General features: G+C 39.5%; 1 protein-coding gene across 1 annotated transcript; it reads right to left on the reverse strand.

Annotated features, from left to right (window-relative positions):
- Positions 1 to 19: 19 nt before the first annotated feature.
- elovl6 (ELOVL fatty acid elongase 6) lies at positions 20 to 17,547 on the reverse strand. Its single transcript, XM_022760042.1, has 4 exons — positions 17,325 to 17,547; positions 2,665 to 2,796; positions 1,894 to 2,045; positions 20 to 600 (listed from the first exon to the last, which is right to left on the reverse strand). The coding sequence occupies exons 1-4, from the start codon at positions 17,405 to 17,407 to the stop codon at positions 161 to 163; spliced, it is 807 nt and encodes a 268-aa protein (XP_022615763.1). The 5' UTR covers positions 17,408 to 17,547; the 3' UTR covers positions 20 to 160.
- Between the last annotated feature and the right edge of the window lie 3,201 nt (positions 17,548 to 20,748).

The following is a 20,748-nucleotide window of genomic DNA, read 5'->3' on the forward strand; positions in this document are numbered from 1 at the left end:
CCCACACCCACTCCCCCGGCCTCCATGCCACCTCTCCATCATCCAAACCCATTCATCCCCCTCACTCTCTCTCTCCCTCTCAAGTCACTGGTCCCTGCTCACCATTTCCAACTCCCTTTTTCTTCATTATCTCCCTTCTTCCCATACTTATGGCATTTTCTTACTCGCTCTTCTTTGTGATAGCCATAGCCGATTTGGACTTTCCAATGTAGGCCTCGAAGAAGAACTGGACAAAGAGCACAAAGTAGCTGAGATACATGAGTGAGGACCACACAATGTTCTGCATGTGGGATGGACACTCCTGGCCCTGCTGCATCCACGAGTACACCAGGTAGTTGACCACACAGCCCATCAGCATCTGGGTGATCTGGGTCAGTGTAATGAACATGGCAAACTTGCGCGACAGCTTGAAGCCGGCTGCCCGCAAGGCGTAGTAAGAGTACATGACGGCATGGACTAAGTAGTTCATAGTCATGAACCATCCGCCGCCGGCCACCATGTCTTTGTAGGAGTACCAGGAGTAGAGCAGCACGGTGATGTGGTGGTACCAGTGGAGGAAGATGAGCTTCTGTTTCCTCAGGACAATGAAGAGAGTGTCACCTACAGGTATGGTATGAGTTGTACAAGAGATGGGTGAAGTTTGTGAAGAGCATGAGGAGGAGGGGAATAAAGACAAGGGGGTGAATGAAGGGGCAGAAACAGGAGGAAAAGAGAATATCATTACCACTGGCCCATTCAAAATGACTGGCTATGATTCAAGCTGCTCTCAAATATGCAGAAAATGTTGGCTAAATGAACTATGTTAAACCACAAAGATGTTGGCACAGAGTAGGACTGAAATGTTTCAAACAACTGAATAGGCTGCCCTTTAAATAATACACAGTAACACAAGTGACAGCAAAAGCTGTATTCATAGCATCTAATACAGATTTTAACATAAGGCTGCTACAGAAGAAAATGTGAAAAGGTGAAGGGATCTCAACACTTTCTGAAAGCACTGTATAGTGCAGGGGGAACAGTTGGCCTGTCTATTAGCAATATTACACCTTGGCACAGAGTGATATTGTAAACCTGAATATATGTATTTCTGCCAAATGTGTATGAGTTTAATTTAAAATGACTGTACGTTTGTGATCCTGAGCCTTGTGGCTAAACAGTGACTGTCCATTCTTCCAGCATTCACAATCTAGTTCACGCTGGTTTGGACAACAACCAGATAGAGAGAACAGAGGCAGTGAGCGTCTGCCACCTTTCATTCCCACTGAGGGGAACAACTGCTCTTGGTTTAAGCCTGGAGTTCATGGCACTTTAAGGCCCAGAGGGACACAGATGGGCTAAAAAAGCAACCACACAGGCAGAAAAGGATCCTAAGAAATATAAAGCATAACCCTAAATAAGGTCACATTTTATGAGAAGGATGGACAAATAAAAGGTTCTTCAGATGTATTTCAGTGAGAACGTTTATAAAAAAAAAAAAAAACTAATGTAGAAGCATATGAAATCAAATATTGATAATTTATTGGAATTCATTTAGAAATGCTAATATTTAATATTATTAGCATTTGATTAAGGAAGGAAAGTAAGTCTAATATATTGCAGCTACTAAAATGAGTGTAGTCAGACACTGCAACATTTGATTGCATTGCAACTGGAAACACAACAGTTGCTATGAACTGATAAATGAGTAATAGTAATTTTTCATGAATATGGTATTGTTATTTGGTAGTGTTAAATGTTGTCTTTAACTTCAGTGAAACACAGGTGAACTACGAAAAAATGTTTCTGGTGAGCAGTTTATTCACTTGGGCAGGGTGTTTTATGGAAAACATTACAGTACACTGGTATTATAATACATGGCAATATGAGATATGCTATAAGAAGGTTTTGACTTACCCAATTCTGGTGCTTTACTAAGTACAAAGGCATATGCCCAGAACTTGCTGACAGGCCCGTTGTAAAAGCTCTGGTCACAAACTGACTGTTTAAGCCCTTTTGTCATCAAGATGTACATCATGTAACTCCCAGTACGGATGGCACCAAATATACTACATGGACAGAGAGACAATACAGACACAGCTGATTATTATGGTGGGAAATATGTGGCTACCACACATGAGCAGGTTGTAAGTATATGGTATGTTTACATACAGCAGTCTTAGTCACTTACTATACACTGTCCATATGCACTATACTGCATGTGAAGTCTACGCCTTGTGTGTGTCGTATCAGCTGCAGATTTTTTTAATGTGTTGAAATATGCAGCATTTTTAACATATTTTTTTCCAGCCTGAATTAAATTGTATTTGCAGATTGTTTAAAATCAACTGTGACTCAGTTTCCCTCTGGATAATGAAATCAATCTGATTACACAAACTGGATTCTACACATCTCCCAAGAGATGACTCACAAAATATGTACTTGCTGTGTAAATAAGTTTCATGGCTCCATAACAAAATATAGCTGCTTCCCCCTGTTGGTGGTAGTGTGTAATGTGACCAGCATGTGTCACTAACAGACACTCTGCAGCTAAAGCCACATTCAAACACAGTTTAATTATATGTATGGACAGTTATTTTCACATCAAAATAATTTGGGTTACTCTACATGACAGAAAATTCATTTTTACTGCGCATACATAAAGTATGTATAATAACTCTTTCTCACCTGAATACAGCAAGCGTGAGGGACCATAGCACCAGCGGTTTCCTCAACTCAAACTTCTCCCTCTGCTTCATGACATGGCGGCCCCCGAGGATACAGGCAGCGTAGAGTGCAGAGAAGAGAAAAGACTTCTTCCTGTAAACACAAAAAGTAAAGAGATTAACATTAACCTTTCTTTGACTTTTAACTGTCTATGCATAACTGGGTTAATGCACTCATTATGTCACGTCTTTTTCAGCAACAACCTGCTTAATATTCAGACTGTCACATACAGAAAACACTGGGCAGCTTAGCTGCTGCTTAATATCAAGTCCCAGAGCATCCTGACATGAGCAACAAACATCTATTGATCAGTTAGAAATCCATCCTAAAACTACAAGCAGCTATTTACCATGGACACCACAAAACTACACAATTTATGCTCATGTCAAACTGATGACATCTAAAAGTTTAAGTGTATCGTAAGAGGGTTTTTTCCTTTACATCTTCGCTGTAAAGTATTTTGACAGTATTTAGTTGAGGAGCCATTACTGTTACTCGTGTACAGTACTGTAAGAAGTCCTTTTAAACCCAAAATTTTTAATTTTAAAAGACAGTTATACAACATTAAGTCTGCATCTGTACCTGTTCCTCTTCCAGCAGCACCACTATAAGTGCAACATACTGATTACAACACAAACCCGAGTTGTACCGAGTTTAAGCAACGCCTGAAGTAATGATTTAATGATTTAAATCTAACTCCAACTGTCGCTAAATGCTTAGCTTTCAGTTTACAGTTATTGCTTCTATTCAGCTCCAACTCCCACCATGCTGTTTGCCTTAATTGACTTGTCAGAGATCACTGCTGTGCCACATGAAGTGGAGGACTTGTGATGAAGCATCACCTGGCCCAACTGAATCTGAATAAAAGCATTTTCTAGCACTCAGCACAATTACAAAGCACAGGTGGTCTGATGCGACAGACTAGATGCTGAGTAGGACCGACAGAAGATGGGGGCATGCTGCCTAAAACTAGAACAAACACTGTTTGGTCTACTGGACAGAGAGCAGAGCAGCTGTTTGGAGCAGCATTAGCCAAAAAAGTTAGGGAAAATAAACCAATGATTATAAGGTAGCAACTGCTAATGAGTAAGGCATTAGACCTGCAGTAAGGTTGCTCAGTGGTCAGAGGTAGATATGTGTGTAAAAGTACAGTGGTGCCTGAAAAAGAGGCAAGTACAATAACACCCTTGGAAAAAATAAATAAATAAATCGGGTATGCTCTCAGAGGACATTGCAAAGGGACCAAGGAATGAGGCATTCTGGGAGCTCTGGGACCAATAGCACTGGCGATAATGAGCTGCGTAAAACTAGCTCAAGGAGTGATGCTACACATCAGTGATGTTTTTGTTCTGCTTCACCTGCAGCTTCTCATTTTAGCAGGCTCCGAGCATTGCTTTCAGAGGGGTCATGACATCATGATGACTGTCAACCATCAGGAATCAGCCCAACCCTAACCCAAGTATATTATTCTATTCAAAGCCTTACTGTAATGTGTAGTGCTGTATTATACAAGAGAGAAGTTATATCTCTGGTTATGATCATCTAGTCTGTGTTTGTACCATACAATGCAGACTAGCACAAAGGTCAAATGGTTTGCATATTACTTCCAATACAAATGCAAACATTTCTCACAGAACCATGACATATGCAAACTGTAAACAGCAATCCATCCTGTTCTGTTTTGCAGCCTCAGCAGAGCACAGCAACAACAGCACTTAGTTTTGCTGAGCAGGTGTGTAGCTGGGCAAGAAAGAGAAAAAGTGTTCAATTCACTTAGCCACTAAAAAAAGGAAAAGTGGCTGTATGATATATTACACATAAAAAGAAAACGTTTACTCAACCTGATTATAAGCGAGTCAGTCATGTTAAGCAGTTATATCTCAACTAGTACAAACAGATTAAAAAAGGTCAACATTTGCCTGATGCCAAAGCTGCAGATTGGCTTGGGGCTTCCCTATTTCTCACCTGTTTTCCCAATACATTTCAAATATAACCAACTCTATAAGAAATACTACCACCATTACACAATATATCGACTCTTTGTTTGTCTCCACCTTCCCACACTAAGAAGAAAATGTTGCCAGGAATGTGAATCTTAAAATATTTCTATCATAACAGTTACCAAGCGGACAAAGATAACTGTCAATTGTTTAAAAGAATGGACATCATTGTGTGTCAGCGTTCCGAGGATGAAGGATGCCACCTCTCTGTTGTTGCAGGAGGCCCAGAAACTGATTTAGGCCACCTCCAGTGAACAAAGGACAAAGCAGTCCAGTCAAAGTCAAAAGGAGCAGCTTTCACAGAATGACAACAGGGCTGGACTGCAGAATGACATCACTGTTTCTCAACTACACACCAACGAGGGGAGAACAGAGCAACACAATACACAGTGGCCTACATACTGTAGTGAGGCCGGGAGGATTGCGAAGGAGAAACAATCTCAGCATTCCCCTTCAGCGTACTGCCATCCAACCTAAAAGATCACAGGTCAGAGTGATATGTGACCTTGGCAGTGTGCAGTATATTTTACACCTAATGATATCCTACACAGGTAGCAGTAGAGACCATGTATAATTCAATCACATTAAGACTTGCCACTAACATTTTTTATAATCGATTAACCATTTAAATTGAGACCATACAACTTTGGAAAGAAGATATAACATATTCTTCCATTTGCAAATGAAAACAACACAAACTTGCTCAACTCAATATACTCAGCAGTTTTGCTGCGACATCCTTGCTTGGTCTGGTATGACCAGTAGCTTAAAGGGAGCTATGGTTAGCAAACTTTATAGACTGTATAAAATAAATTATTGTGTAACTGTTACAATGCATTTTGGCATTTACCATTATCCTGAAATTGTCACTTGTAGCCACCAAAAATTTAACCTAAAGTTGGTCCTTTAAGTAATTTATTAAGTAAAAGTCCAAACATGTGGTGGTCACAGCTCAAAGAGACTCAAATATTTGCTTGCTGTGCTACATTTCTCATCAATTTACATCAAATACCTAGGACTGTTGTTTAGATAAAAGCCTTACTGCTAAATTCTTAAGTATTATGTTACCCTGTACTTAAAGAATTAGAGATATACTATACACATTGTAATTCGCTACCACTGATTCACCTTAAGCCCAAGCACTCATAACCTCAACCACCTTTTTGAACATTACCTAAAAAGAGATCATTTACATTTCAGGCCCTGTGAACTGAGTGACCAAAACTATTACACTTGTATTCTCATTATGTCTTTGCACTTAGATTCTTATCTTTGTAATTCGTATCTGTGTACAAAAGTATGACAGAAATCTGTGTGAACACTGACCAGCTATAATGCAATTCAGTATAACAAGTCTGAACTGGTTTGACAGGTAACTTAGCCGACTAACTCAAGGCAAAGATAACTGACTGAAAACTATCCAAAAGATTAAAGAATCCAAAAGAATGTTATAATCTATCTCATACACAAAGGTATAGAGGAATATTTCCATGTCATTCTCTGTGTTTTGTCATTATCATTATGTGCATTAGACTTAGCCAAAGGTTAAGATGTGTTGCCTGCTGCAATATGTTTAGAAGATAGATTCCACTGCTGTCAGAAAAAAAAAATGATAAAGGGTAAAGAAACCCAAGGGCATGGTCAAAGCTGACAAGTTGGTGTGGAGGTGATGGGGGAGGGGGAGGTGCTGCTGTTGTCTTTGCGAAGGCTCTGAGTTGCCAGCTGCAGCCAAGCTATGTCTGCAGTCACAGGAATGTATTTGAGACATCAGTGTGAATTCACATCATCATTTCATGCTTCCCTGTGTCTCTACAGCTCCACCCATGATCATCAGTATTCAGATTCATCCAAGAAATAATGCAGGATTCAGAGAATAAAACAGGGTTTTCTGCTCCTTGAAACACGCCAAAATGCCATCATACATCATGGTGATACATTCTTTTAATCATGTAAGGGCCAAAACAAGTACTATCACTGCAGGGAAAGACAAAATGACCCAGACATTGTTGATCATCACAAGCACTCTGGACCGACTTGAGGATCAAGACACTGACACTAGTCTATTGTGCATAGTCACCAAGAAATGCACATACTACCTCTTTGGATCCTTGCTGATATTACAGAAGGTATCTTATCAATCCATTTTGTGAAAATTGAGACTTTATATGGATGATTTAGAAGGATATGTCTACCATCATTGGTGTTTCATCCTCTTCTGGTGCAGGGACTAAGAGGATCATTTACCTCCATTATCATTTACCACTTACGAAGTCAGAAACTTTGGCCTGGAAACATCAGAAAGGAACACCTTATGAAATTTTGTACAAATAAAAAGAATCGTGGAAAAACAAAAGGACAAAGACAAGCATTGCACCTAGCACCCCTGATCCTGACTTATGTCTACACAGGACAATACATTAGAGGGGTGTGGCAAGAGGCTTGACTCTGCTGTTTGTCAAAGTGGACCGAGGCAGCACAAATGAAAAACTACAACATCAGAGCTCTTTTGGAAAGGATCAGCAGAGATTTCTTGCTTTCTGCATGGTTGGAAACCAACTGCTTCCCTCCTGCTGAGATTTCCTCCAACACAACAGTAAGCAGCAATGGCTTCATTTTAAAAAATGATAGGTGTCTCAGATCCACTACATATTATACATGTTCAAAGTGTTTATATTATTTTTTTATGCCCACAAAGCTTGGTATACTTAAATAAACAAAAATGTTACACTTGTTTGTTACAGAAAAATAATAAATTATAAATAACTTATATGCTCTGTGTGTTGCTGTGTTGATATTCCTTATTTTGTTGTAACATAAACTGAGTCCAATATTAGTTTACATGAAAACCACCAGCTTAAGACATCATGTTGGTGTGTACAACAAGGATAATATGCAGGAGCTGCTGGGTTAGGTAGGTTAGGCATCTCTGGCATCTCTTTCTCTCATGTGTGATTATTATCACAGGGCGAGATGCTGGGCATTGGCCCAGTTTGCACTGCTGCCAAATCATGCTGAATATCTGGGATATAAAAAAAAAACAAAAAAAAAAACAACTCATATTATATACTCATATTCGACAGAGTTAAGAACATAAAGCCAACAAACCAAAACTCTAATGCTGTCCTGTGCCACTATGGCCCTACAAAACTATCCACACCAAAAAGGTTCTAGACATCAGCTTAGGGTATTGTGACACAACAGAGGTGTGCACTTTCTGCCTGTGGTTTTTGGAGGACTGTGTACTGGCATGTATCCTCTTTAGTACAGTACATAGTATAATGAGGATGTTGATCCTGTAGACCCTCCCCTCCCCCACTGGCAGTGTTGTATAAAGCTGCTGGGTAACCTGCTGTGGTACTTGGATCTGTATTAGCTGGTCCAGGAGATTTCACTCGTTACATAATCCTGAGTTTGCAGTCTGAGGATGAGTCTGCACGCCTGTGCCAGTGAGCTGGTGTCTAACTGTCTTACCAAAGCATATGTTTACAGTGTCACATGTGCATATGCAACTGCAAGCACAACATGTGCATGCATGCATGTGTGCACGCACACACAGTTCAGGGTGTACAACTCTATTCCCTGTCACTGCTCTGTATCTAAAACCGAGGAAAGGCAATCCGAGTTACTGTGCCAAAGTGTAGGATGTCCAGCAAACCACAAAATAAGACCAAGAGGTGCTGTAGATAAGACCTACCTATTACAGAATGAGCTGTTATCCAGGAAGCACCCAGATATAATCCAGTTAGTAACACACCCACCTTTCCCTGTTCCTGCATTGAGTTTCATGTGGGACTTAAAATGACCAACCTTGTAAAACTACTACCATTTGTTCAGTTCATTCTGCATCCGGTGGCCCACTTGAAAGGATCATTTGACTATTCAGGAAACAGAAGAGTACTTTTGTTGAGTGGTTATTATTTCAGCCTGTTAAGTGCTTAAGAACATCTTGAGTCATGCTTATTTTAAGCAGTAAGACAAATGGCTTGAAGGAAGCTTGTATCGCATAGCAGTCAACAGCATAAGCACAATGTACACATTTTTACCAAACCCATTCACCTTGACCCAGTCTTTATACTGGACACTTACTGTATTCAAAAGATCACTAATGTGTGGCTTCTTTTTAGAAGACTACACGACTATAATCTGTGACTACGCTATTTATTCAGTTTCGACCTTGTGGAGAAATGAAATAAAATGCACTGTATTGTATTTGATTGGTATAACACTGCACTTTTTGACCACTGGTGGTGCTATGGACTGATGTTTGAATGAACAGGTCCCAAATTTGTGTCTATCTTGTGCTCTACTAATGCCACATAATAACACACACATGTACTAAGTCAAGCATGAGGGTGACACCATCGACATTCCTGGAACTGCAGAGGGCTGTAATGCAATTATGTACTGCATGCAAGCCACACTATTCCACTGACTGAAAGTTTATAGAGATAACGTGCCAAGAAAAGCTACAATGTGCTAACAGGGTGGGGATGACTGCTACCCAATAAAAACAATGCAGGTTTCAAAATATTTTTAAAAATCATGCAAAAATTGTAAAAACTGGAGGTTCTCATGGAAGATGCTTTGGTGTTAGCTGGGGGTAATTCCCTCATTTGCTACCTTGCTATACTTTTTAATCATCCAGGTGCACAGACTGAACTATGCCACTCACACTGTACCTGATTCTCCATCCGACACATCCGCTTAGGTAGTTAAAGTTTTCAGTTTATATGCATTTAATGTATATTTGATTTAAATGGCAAAGATTACTGATTGGGCTTTTACAGAACTGACAGGGTACTAGCAATCGAAAGCTCAGCTGGTACTAATAACTTTAACAGGTGGGTTTCCATCCAGTCAAAAAAATCTCAAAACATTGCAAAGAAGTTTTTGTACTTTGGTTTTGCAATATTCTGGGATTTTTTTTTTTTTTTTTTAATTGGTGAATAAACAAAAGCAAAATATTATATTTCACTCATATTTTCTACATTTTTTATTTATTTTTTTACCGTTTGAGGTTTGCCCGGCACTCTTAATTATTTCATCTTGTTGCACCATCTTCTTCAGCAATAATTTAATGGCACCTCAGACCTGTTTATCTTGGCAAACCAACTCCTAATATTCACATAACAGTGGATAGAAATGTGCATTTATACATATTTTCTTTTGAAATTCAGTTAAAATTTGTGCTACATTTGGATGGACAACCTACGTCTGTATATAAAAGATGGATGACGCGTCTCCACTTCCTCCCACTGAATGAAGCCAAAATATCACTTGAAAATACATCAGCTTGATAAGAACTACTTAGTTTGGCCCATGTCCCATCCACTAACATAAAGTGGGTGGGGTTTATGACCTAGCCACAAGGGGACGGTTGAGATGTTTTGGCTTCATTTTTGGGGAGCTTTGATGTCGTCCATCTTTGTATACAGTCAGTGATGGATATCCACGTAATGATGGCTCCGTTCTATTCAAGTGTACTAGACAGCAAGCAAAATACTAGGACCCTGAAACTAAAGCAGCTAAATGGACTTTGGCCATCATTAGTTTTATCATTTATACCTCTGCTTTTCCTATTGTGACATGTTGAAATGTTTTCCATGGCCTATTTACGTATACACCAAACATATACCTTATGAAAAACCTATTCACTGGACAATGCAGTATGTTATGACCAACTTGCTAAAGGATGCTGGTAATATTCATGATATATTAACCAATGTATTTCCAATGATATGGGCATTAAATAAAACAGGAATTACATTTAACTGCTCTTTCCTTTGTCTGCAGCCATGCTTTTCCTGGACGGCCCGATGATTAAATCTGAAAGTGAAACCAGAATGCAGCAACACTCCAGGCAGACCTGGAGTGAGGAGCCAGCCCACATCTTCATCTCTGACCTCACCAGTTGAGAGGAGAGCAGCCAAGCAAACATCAAGCCTGGGGTGGATTCTGGGTTAACATGGTCAGGATTGATCAACATCACCATGTGCTGCTCTCGTTAAAATGGCAGCAGCATGAAGAACAAAGACTTTGTAGATTTACTGTATGACTATCAAGAGGAACCTCTAGAATTGAATGAACAATGATGTCTTCAAATTGAAAAATAATACACGTCAATGTTTGCTTGCGTTTTGCTCAGTTGTGGAGTTCTCCAATTTGATTTAACCCAGAACAAAACATCTCTTTATGCATTAAATTCAGGGCACAAGAAAACCTATGAAGTACAAACAGAAGGCAGTCCCACTGTGTTTACAAAATATAACCTCATTCTTTCCACCCCAGTTTGACACCTCAAAACTAATTTTTTATTGAACATTTTGAACTGTCCTAACCCTCTCATACCGTCTGCACTGGAGCTTTAAATAATGCATCCTTTGTTAGTTGCCTGCCTGTAATGCTGCCTTGTAGAAATATATTATTCCATTGTTTCTGTTCAGTGTAAGCTACTAGAGAAGAGTATCAACAAACAGATATTATTTAACCAAATGTATCACAAAGGGAAAAAAAAAGGAACTTTATGAATGTGAGGACCAGTGAAATGACACCCTGTTGCCAAATTTAAGATGGGCGCATCTACTGGTCTCATCCATCCACCAGCAGGGCTCTGAGACAATAGGCTGGACTGCTCTTGGGCTGAACGAGTAACATGAGACTTGGACAGAAGAGACTTATCACCTTAACTCATCAAATCCCAGGAACCTGACCTTCAAGACTAGTGAATGAGCTATGATACTTCTGAATGAAAAAGCAAATGATAAGCTGTGTTGAGCTGAACGCGTCAACCAAATACCACTAAAACAAAGCAACAGTCCCAATCCTCTCATAACATCTGCAAAGACAATTAATTATGTTATTTTTCCCTACAAATGTATTTCCAGCGTGATGGTAAGAACAACAGAGCAGCTGAATCATAAAAATAGCGAGAATAAACATTAACAAAACAGACCACAAATAAGATCTCATTGTTCATTCGCACTGCAGCATTCTCGCTCTCTGCATCTCTTATTATCAGTCCAGGGCAAAACCACCAGAGATCCATCAAAAGTGTGGTGCCCCGTGGGGTTGCTACCTATCCCAGAGGCTTTATGAAAAATAAATAAATTAATTAAAAAAAAACACACAAAGAACACAGGTTCCCAGCAACCTGCATGGCAATGAGGAGTGATGACGTCTGTGGGAGTACAGAGTGAGTCAGCAGGTTGAAGATGTGTGTAACAGTAGGTAACAGCTCTCTTTAGGACAGCAATACCACACTGCAAAACATGGCAATCATAATTTAAAAAACAGGCCTTTTCTACACTGCAGCAGATTTTTCCCATCACATTGAATTGCATTATTTGCATTACAACAAGAAAAAAAAATCCCAAATCCCAAATGCACCCATACAATGCAAGAGCACCATTTGAATGACAAACACATAATCCACAACAGAATATTATACATCAGCCTGATATTAGATGGTTTTCAATGATATTTCTCTACCACATTTGACAAAACAAGTAATCTGTCTATTAAATGATTTGCTTTTCTTTATGTTGTGTCCTGCTTGTCTTGTGTTTATGTGCTGTTAATACTATACTAATGATGAATCCAGCAATACTGTCAATGCCGTCATGCTAGAAGGTATAGCTGTAATGGTTGGGAACACTGCCATCTTTCCAAACTGTCTTGTTGAACATCACATCATATCACAGTATAATTTGAAATGAAGTGCACGTTATGTGTGTGTGATTTAAAATGCTTTATTTAGAAAAATAGCGACAGCACATATGTAAACCTATGGCATTTCACAGAAAGCAGACAAACAGTTTGGAAAATCATTTAAAACATAAAACATGATACATTTAACAGTTACATGAGTAAATGAATAATTACTGAGGACTGTGGCAGAAGGCTGTATATGACATTTTCAACTTTGTTAATATGAGAAAATGGACAAGAGAAGAGAAGTCCAAGGACTACAGTTCCTGTCACATGTAAATAAAAATCTTCCACTGCCATACTAAAATTGTAACACTAAGTAGCCAAGCAAGCTATTTTAAGTCCTATTCCCTATTCTACTTTATCTGTAGCAGAGTCAGTCTTCTCTTGGTCGTATCCTACAGTTGAAGCACATGTGTTGAACAGAGCGACAAGTGCCATGGGGTTCAGAGTATGTGACAGGAAAGAGTCACTGATATTAATATCACCCAGCTGACATGCCAGGTTCTAGCTGAAATGATCGTCACTTCACTTTGCACGTAATTCTCAGGTCCCAGGTGCTATGTGACGCTGCTGACACCCCTGAAATAACAAGACAGCATCGACAGCAGTATTATCTGAAATAGGGGAAATGTGTTTGTCCATTTTTCAAACATTATACGCAGAAACTACAGTTGCATTTGATTGTTCCAGACCATTAATAACAACCACTGATTACTTTGAATTGGTGAACCACAGTGTCATCAGCATTGTCAAGCATGACATGTCAGAACAATATATTGTCCCGCTCCTACACTACCTCATGTGTTCATGCTTGTTATAGGGGTGAAAGAGGTTGATACTGATGTTGATAAATAACAGCATCTACGTCCATAACCACTCGTTCCTCTTCCTGGTCTCCTTTCAACCAGTCGCTTAATTGTCCATGCTTCACAATGCTGAGCTGTCTGCTGCCAGTCCCCAGGGAACACATCAGATCAGGGTACCAGTCTCCATTCATCCCTGCAAACACATGCATGCATTACTTTAGTCAAGGCACTAGACTGGACAAAAAATATCTTTCTGAAACGCAAATATTTGCATGTGTCATCAGTAAAAGTGATGAAAAGTGAAATGCCACAGGGTAAACTAAGAATAGTGAATGAACTAGATTCATCAATGCAACTTAGCTAAAAATACCTGACAAGCTAAACAATTTCTGACTCATTTAACAGCTCAGATTACATTTGAAGTATGATAACGTTTTCCTCCTTTGATAATGATAAGATTAAAGAAATGCAACATCATCATTTGGCCCTTGATATGATGATAGTGGTCTGCTTATTATTTCAACTAGCTTCCCTCCTATGCTGAGCACCTTGGATACAAATAGCTAAATTGGACTACCCATCTACCCATATCTGCCACTAGTTGGACTGTGTTATCGCCAAAACAATTTGCCGGTTCGTAAGTACAACAGACACACCTCAAAGAATGTAATACAGTATAAGGAAAATTGGGTTCAATGGTCACATTAAGATAAAGCTCGTATTCCTGAATGAACAGTGTAATAGCCAAGGTTGCATTTTTGTAACTTGTCTGAAATACAAATAGTATAGACTATAGTATAGTCCAGTTAATCTTATATATGTTGTGTTTGTTATGTTGTGTTTATTCAATCCTTTGACATGCACACGGTTTTACCTGCACATTAAGCATCTCCCACTTTCAACAACTTTCATTACCAACATAAACCAATTTCTTTAGGAATGTAAAAGTTAAGATTTCTGACAAAAAACATTCTTCAGGTGATATAAAAACTTAAACATACCATAAATTTGTCTTACCTTTAGAGGTTCAAACAGTTTTCTTGATTGACAGTCTTTTCAACAACACAGATCCTCCGTCTCTGGTGGTCTGCTCCTCCTCTGCTGTGACAAATTTCTATTTCCAAAACTTATACTGGTTTATATATACCAGGTAAAATCTACCACCGACACCATTTTTCATATCTACTGAGAACTCATTCTATCAGATTTCATGCGGTATGATCAGGGAAGAATATTGAGCTATTGGTTCAAACTTTCAAGCACATTGCTGTTCTCGCCTCACTCCAATCATTGATGTCACTGCAGGTATTTTTCATAAAAGATGGTCAAAGGTAAGACACCTGCTGTGGCATCACTGACTCAGGTGTTAAGTGCAACATGATAAAATGTTTAAGGACGTAGAACATAGTTCCTCCATGTGACGTTTGGACCTACTGATCTTTGGCCAACATTAGCACACATGTAGGGTGTTTACAATGTGATGGGCTGGAGCTAGAACCCAGAAGTGAACAATAAAGCATTTCCTTAATCACTGTACAATAATAAAAATGATGTATTATTAAGTAATATTATGCTCTGACTTTTAAAACTAGGAAGTATCTGCAGTTTTTGTTATAATGTGGCAGAATCAGCTAATACTTGTGCATACATCTCAAGTACATAAATGTTAAACAATAAACATTCATCTGAAGAACGTTTTTATTGTTCTTTACTATATGACTAAGGAGACACAAAAAATAAATTGTCATTCATGACAACGAAAGTGTGTCTACGGCAGCCTAAATACAGATATTTAGGATATTTAGATTTTGCTCTCAGCATATTTGGTTTCTTTTCTTATTTGAATAATATGCCAAAAACTAAACCAGGAGCCAGCACTGACATTCATAAACAGATTCAGAAGCAATTAACACCTGACTAACACCCAACCTTTGTGCTAAGTGAACATTTGTCAGTCAAAAACTAATTGAATGAGCATTTGCACTCTGTCTTAGGGGATGTAACTCCTGGACCATAGCAGAGGTCTGCTGAAGGTGCCTTACCCCAGGCTAAATGAATAAATAAAAGTGTGGTGTGCAAGTCTGTGATTAAAATCACTGCACGGCTAAAAAAAAAAAAAAAAAGAAAAAATGCAGCTGGTTTTCAAGTGTCCTACAGAACTAAACATTTGACAACAGCCTCATTTGTTTCTGTTTTGCATGACATATGCATTCAGACTTGTTTACTTTTGTTGCATTTTTCCATTCTCTGTCTCACCCTTAAGTCATAAAAACATGTCACAACTCGTCAGTTGCTCCCTGTACATTATGAATGTAATGAACAACCGATCAAATCCCATTTGCTGTGGTTGTTGCCTCTATCGGCCATGTGCACTAGCCCAGTCTGACACCCTCCACTACAGGAGCAGCAGAGAGAAGTCAGCACAGATCAGCTGCAACATGATTGGCTAATGCTCTGTCAGCAGACATCAGAAGATGAACGTTATTGGCCCGTTGTCAGTACCAGGGTATGGACAGCTCCTACACACACTCTCTCTCTCTCTCTCTCTCTACTTCTCTCTCTCGCACACACACAGACACAGATTTCATTCCAATGAATAAGAAGGAAACAGTTTTAAATCTGGCTCCAAGAGCACCACTCAATCCAAATTTGTGTTAAAAATAATATGCTGAATGTGAGTCTTTTCTACGGGCAGTTCAAACAGATGATAGAGGAAGCCAGACGAATGCCTCCTGCTCACCGTGTGCTGCTTTTTACAAACCCACTGCCACTGAATGCTTAATGAAGCCTATGCTAACTTTACGCATGACTCATTTTGTTTAGCTTAGAACCATTTCTCATACAACCTGGTGTGGACCTGGACGACAATTACTTTCCAGTGAGTCCATGCCAAGGATGCTTGGATGGTCCTGCACATGACCTACATTTGAAATGCATCAACGCACACAACCACAAAGCAATATTTACTTAACTCCTGTAGCAGCAGTGAAATATTAGTCCTGGGTAATATTGCAGCTTGTGCAAGGCCTGGCAGACACTGCCCTGGGTAAACAATGACAGTTCTAGAATTAGTTTTCATTTTAAATCACAGTCCTCAGTGATGCCAATGTTTCATGAAATACACTACACACTCTGTTGGAGCTTGTTAAGTAATTAATAAGTTATGGGTTAATCAGTATTCTCTGTTCCTCCTTTTGCCAAAACCTAATTTTTAGAGTTGAAACTATAATCTATTAATCAAAGACAAAAAATTAATTGCCAGTTATTTTAATTCATGAAATGATCAAGCAAAAACACCAAATTCTCAATTTCAAATTCTCTTATGTATAGATTTTGTACTTTTCTCTGGACATCTTTGTTTTGGACTGCTGCTTGATCAAAACAAGCTTCTAAGAGCTCGTGATGGCCACTTTACCCTTTTGTCTGCAGCTTTAATCATTTTAATACAGAGCAAAACATATTTTTCAGAATAGGCTTGAGTGACTGCTTTAGATTTAAATTAGATATCTGTGCAGTAGTCTACTTTAACTGAAATAAACAGAAGACCATCTCTTTGGAAGGAGAAAAGCATATGGTCGATGGGAATGTTAACCAGGCTACCGCCAGGCTTGGTTCAATAACCCACTGGGCCAGTGACTGTCTAAATGGATGAGGCAGCTGGAACCATGGATGACCTTTACAGCAGTATCGCGGTAACTGATGCCGGGAGAATAAATCACAGGAAATCAAGGACAAATCATACCCGTGAAAAGATGCATCATGGAAAAGCGGAGTGCCTTGTAGTGTCTGCTGAGTTCAAACAGGCTCAAGTGTAGCACAACATCGCACTGGCACGCGGCTCCAGGCCTGCGTGAATTTGTTCATTTTATGAAGCACAAGCAGCAATGTGCGGATGATGACAGAGAGCCTGATATAATAGGATACGGCGAGGTTTAATCCCGGTGAGCGAGGCTGGTGCATGTGCGCCGACACAGCCTCCTGCTCACATTAAGCACGTACACACCGCGCTCAATTTGCAGTAGAAAGCGTAAACAGCGATGTGTTTTTTTGGGGGGGGTTTAAACCGAGGGGCTAACCATTACGTTACATCGCAGTGAAGCCTTACCAGTTCTCCTGCATCCATCGGATGGCTTCGTCCTCGTTAAACTGTCTCTCGAACTCATACTCTTGTAGAGCTAGCACCGACATGCTCACTGTGCTGTGTTGCTGTTCACGCTGCTGAAACAAGACGATACCCGGCCGAAGTGTTTCTGTTTAGTCTGTTCCTTCGCAGCCCTCGACTAGCATCGCTCGTGCTGCTGTCAAGACCTCGCGGTTGTGCGCGAGCAGCTCGGCAGTGGCGGCACCTTCCTCCTCTACCGGCTGACCGAGCCTACGCCCTCTTCCTCAGGAAGATGCACGCCAGGTCCTAACGCCGCCCAAGTTGCTCCCCTCTGTCGTACGGCTGCATGGTATTGCAATTCAATTTCAGTACAATTCAGATTATTTCACTTCAGGTCAATTTTATTTTATTTACATTCAGATCAAGTCAAGTTTATTCGTATGGAGCAACATTGTCTCAATGGACTTCATAGTACTGTGCAAAGATCTGAGGCACTTTAGATGTTTGTATTATCATCAATCAGGCATTAGGGAGGCCAGTGTCCAGTCCTAAATTTATTCAGCAGCGCGATAACCACCCCAAGCATATATCTTGTGTCATAACTAACTTCAGTGACAAGAACAAGGAGTCCTTCAACAGATGGTATTTCCTCCACAGAGCCCTGAGGTCAACATAATCAAGTCTAGCAACTTAGAAGCAACAGCCTGAATTCACAGAATAGCTATGGCAAGTTCTTCAAGATGCTTGGAGCAACCTAACTGCAAAACACCTTCAAAATCTGTGTGCAAGTGTACATGGAGAAAAGGCAAAGCGAAGTCACACCATTTTGCTTTCACTTACAGTAGTTTTATTTTTCTGTTGGATACTTTGTATGAAGTTAACTGATAAATAAAAATGCTCATGGCATTATTAAAAACATTGATTTACTTATAAATGCAACCCAATCCAAGTTAAATAGAAGACAAGGAAAATTGCTGAAAAATACATAAAAAAAGAATGGAAATTCAAAGAGAGATCCCCTTACTTGCACCCATGATGTTGAAAAAATTAAATATTAATTAAAAGCTTTAAAAGAATCACTTAAGTTAATTTGTGTGTAGATCATTTAACGAGAGGTCTTAAGCATAGTGCTGAGGTATATGTCTAAAATTTAAATACATATTAGAGATGTTTCCACCAGCTTTTTTATCCCTCATCACTTATTTAAAAAGTGCCTGAATACCTCTTTTTATCTGTTTAATCCTTGGTTTCATAATCTCAGTGTGAATAAACAGTTAATTTCACACTTTCCTAATAATAGAGATGTACATTATATCATACCCAATCAGTTTAGCATTACTAGCCTGATTATGTGCCACTTTGTTGCATAATCACTTTCCAATGTTATGAAAGACTCATATAATGGTGAAAGCTATTTCTTCATCTGGCAAAAAGGTTTTGGTACAGCCTGTCTGAACATTCACCTAGTGACTTCAAGTCTGCAGCCAAATGCAGATACACACACAGCACAATTATGCTTCTTCAGATATGGTTGCAGCACTGACAAGCAGACTATGCTCCCCAGGAGACTACCTTTCGATGGTCGGGTGATGATGTCTTCTGATTATATTGCAGCATGACTTGGACTTTAAGCATATTTGCCAATGATCTCGCACAAAAACACCAGGGTCAAAAAATCACCTCATTCAAACATGAAAAAACACTCCCCTCCCCTGTTCAGCCACCTCCTCTGCCTGGACTACATGTACTTGATTTTTTCTTTAATTTGTCAAATATCCGGTATATTATACATCACTGATATGTTTTAGCAATCTACATTTATTAGGCTGCCTCATCATTTAGAAAGACCCAACACTGTTCCTCAGTCATTTTGGTTGGGTTAAGCTGTGCAACAACTACCTTTCATGTTCCAACCATATATCAAACTCAGCCCCTCGCCCTCTCTTTCTCCCCACCTTTATAAAGAAGAATGAATGGTTACCTGCACACAGCAATTAAGTATGTATGTGTGTGTGTGTGTGTGTGTGTAGATATATGTTCACCCAAAGTAACAGAATAAGCAACCTTAATCAAATGAATAAGTTGATGAATACATGAATTGTAAGACTATAATAATTCCAGTGTCATGATGGACAATTTATTGGGTTTTGGCTGAAACAGTGATGCTTAACACATCAGCTAGGCGGTGTCAGCTACTGTTAGCATAGCACACACTAGCTCTAGTTAGCTAGCTTGGTTAGCAAGGTACATCCAGAATTCACTTAATTGTAATATTAACAGGAATGCTAATATAGGCTAGCGAAAATCAGGCTGAAAATCAAATGTAATTTAAAAAATTGAACATTAAGTACAACCGAACGCTGAACATGACATTTTCAGGCCAAGAAAATGTTACCACTAACTTTCATGAACCAAAACCACAAAGACAATTCAAAACTCTAGCGACATCACTCTACCCTTTATCCGGAATGACAGGCAGGTCGCTTTCCGGTGCGGTATGGTCATGTGACAGACTTCACCTGACTGTTTAGGCGGGAGATTTAACGCACCAATGCCCTGCCGGTTGTTTTGGTCTGCAAAGCTGTACTCTGGCTAACTCTGTGATAACACTCCTGCGAACATTTGCCACTGCTGTTGCCAAGCCAACCTGTTAACAGTCCTAATGTCGCCTCGGAATTACTTTGTTATCAACTGTTGTTCCTTTGGTGACATCCATGCTATCTGCTGTGAACCACAAGCATGAAGCTAAAGTCTTACTTCCTTCTCTGTTGTGGGCAACGTGGAGCCACTGCGACCCTTCCCCGAGACACTGCACCAAGTAAGTTTTTGCTGCTTGTGCTTGCATTCATATTGTGAGGTGATGACTTAGCTCTGGGCAGTTGTTGTCGGTGTGCTCGGTTATATGAGCAAGCTACAGACACCAGACATCAATTGACCACAAGCAGCTATGTGTTTCTGCTCTGATGCTGTTGCGATCTGATACCTGCTGTTCTGCCGTTCCTATCTGCACTTTCCTTTATGAATCACTCTGTTGTTGTGGCTAAGCTCGTTTTTGTTTTTGGTTGTGTGGTGGATGCAATGCTGCTGTTTTATGTAGTTGTCAAAAATGAATGTTTTTAAAAGCTTATCATTTTTTATTGCCAATATTAAGTGTTTTGTCTGTTAACTTATCGGCAGAACTGATAACAGCATATTTCCTGTACATAATGTTGCACTTGTTTTGGGGGATTTGCTATCAGCTCTCTGTGAACTAGGCCTCTGTAGAAGGGGATGTATTATTTTAGCTTCATGTTGAATATTAATGTCGTCTTCTTGGACACTGCCTATTGACAATTATTTCCGGTTACTATGACTTCATGGGAACCCATCATGGCTTTTCTCAAGCATATACATGACAAGCCTTCTCTTTAAGATGTTTTTGTCTACA

This window comes from Seriola dumerili, unplaced genomic scaffold, assembly GCF_002260705.1.
Source record: "Seriola dumerili isolate Sdu_G_001 unplaced genomic scaffold, Sdu_1.0 BDQW01000331.1, whole genome shotgun sequence".
Lineage (NCBI taxonomy): Eukaryota > Metazoa > Chordata > Actinopteri > Carangiformes > Carangidae > Seriola > Seriola dumerili.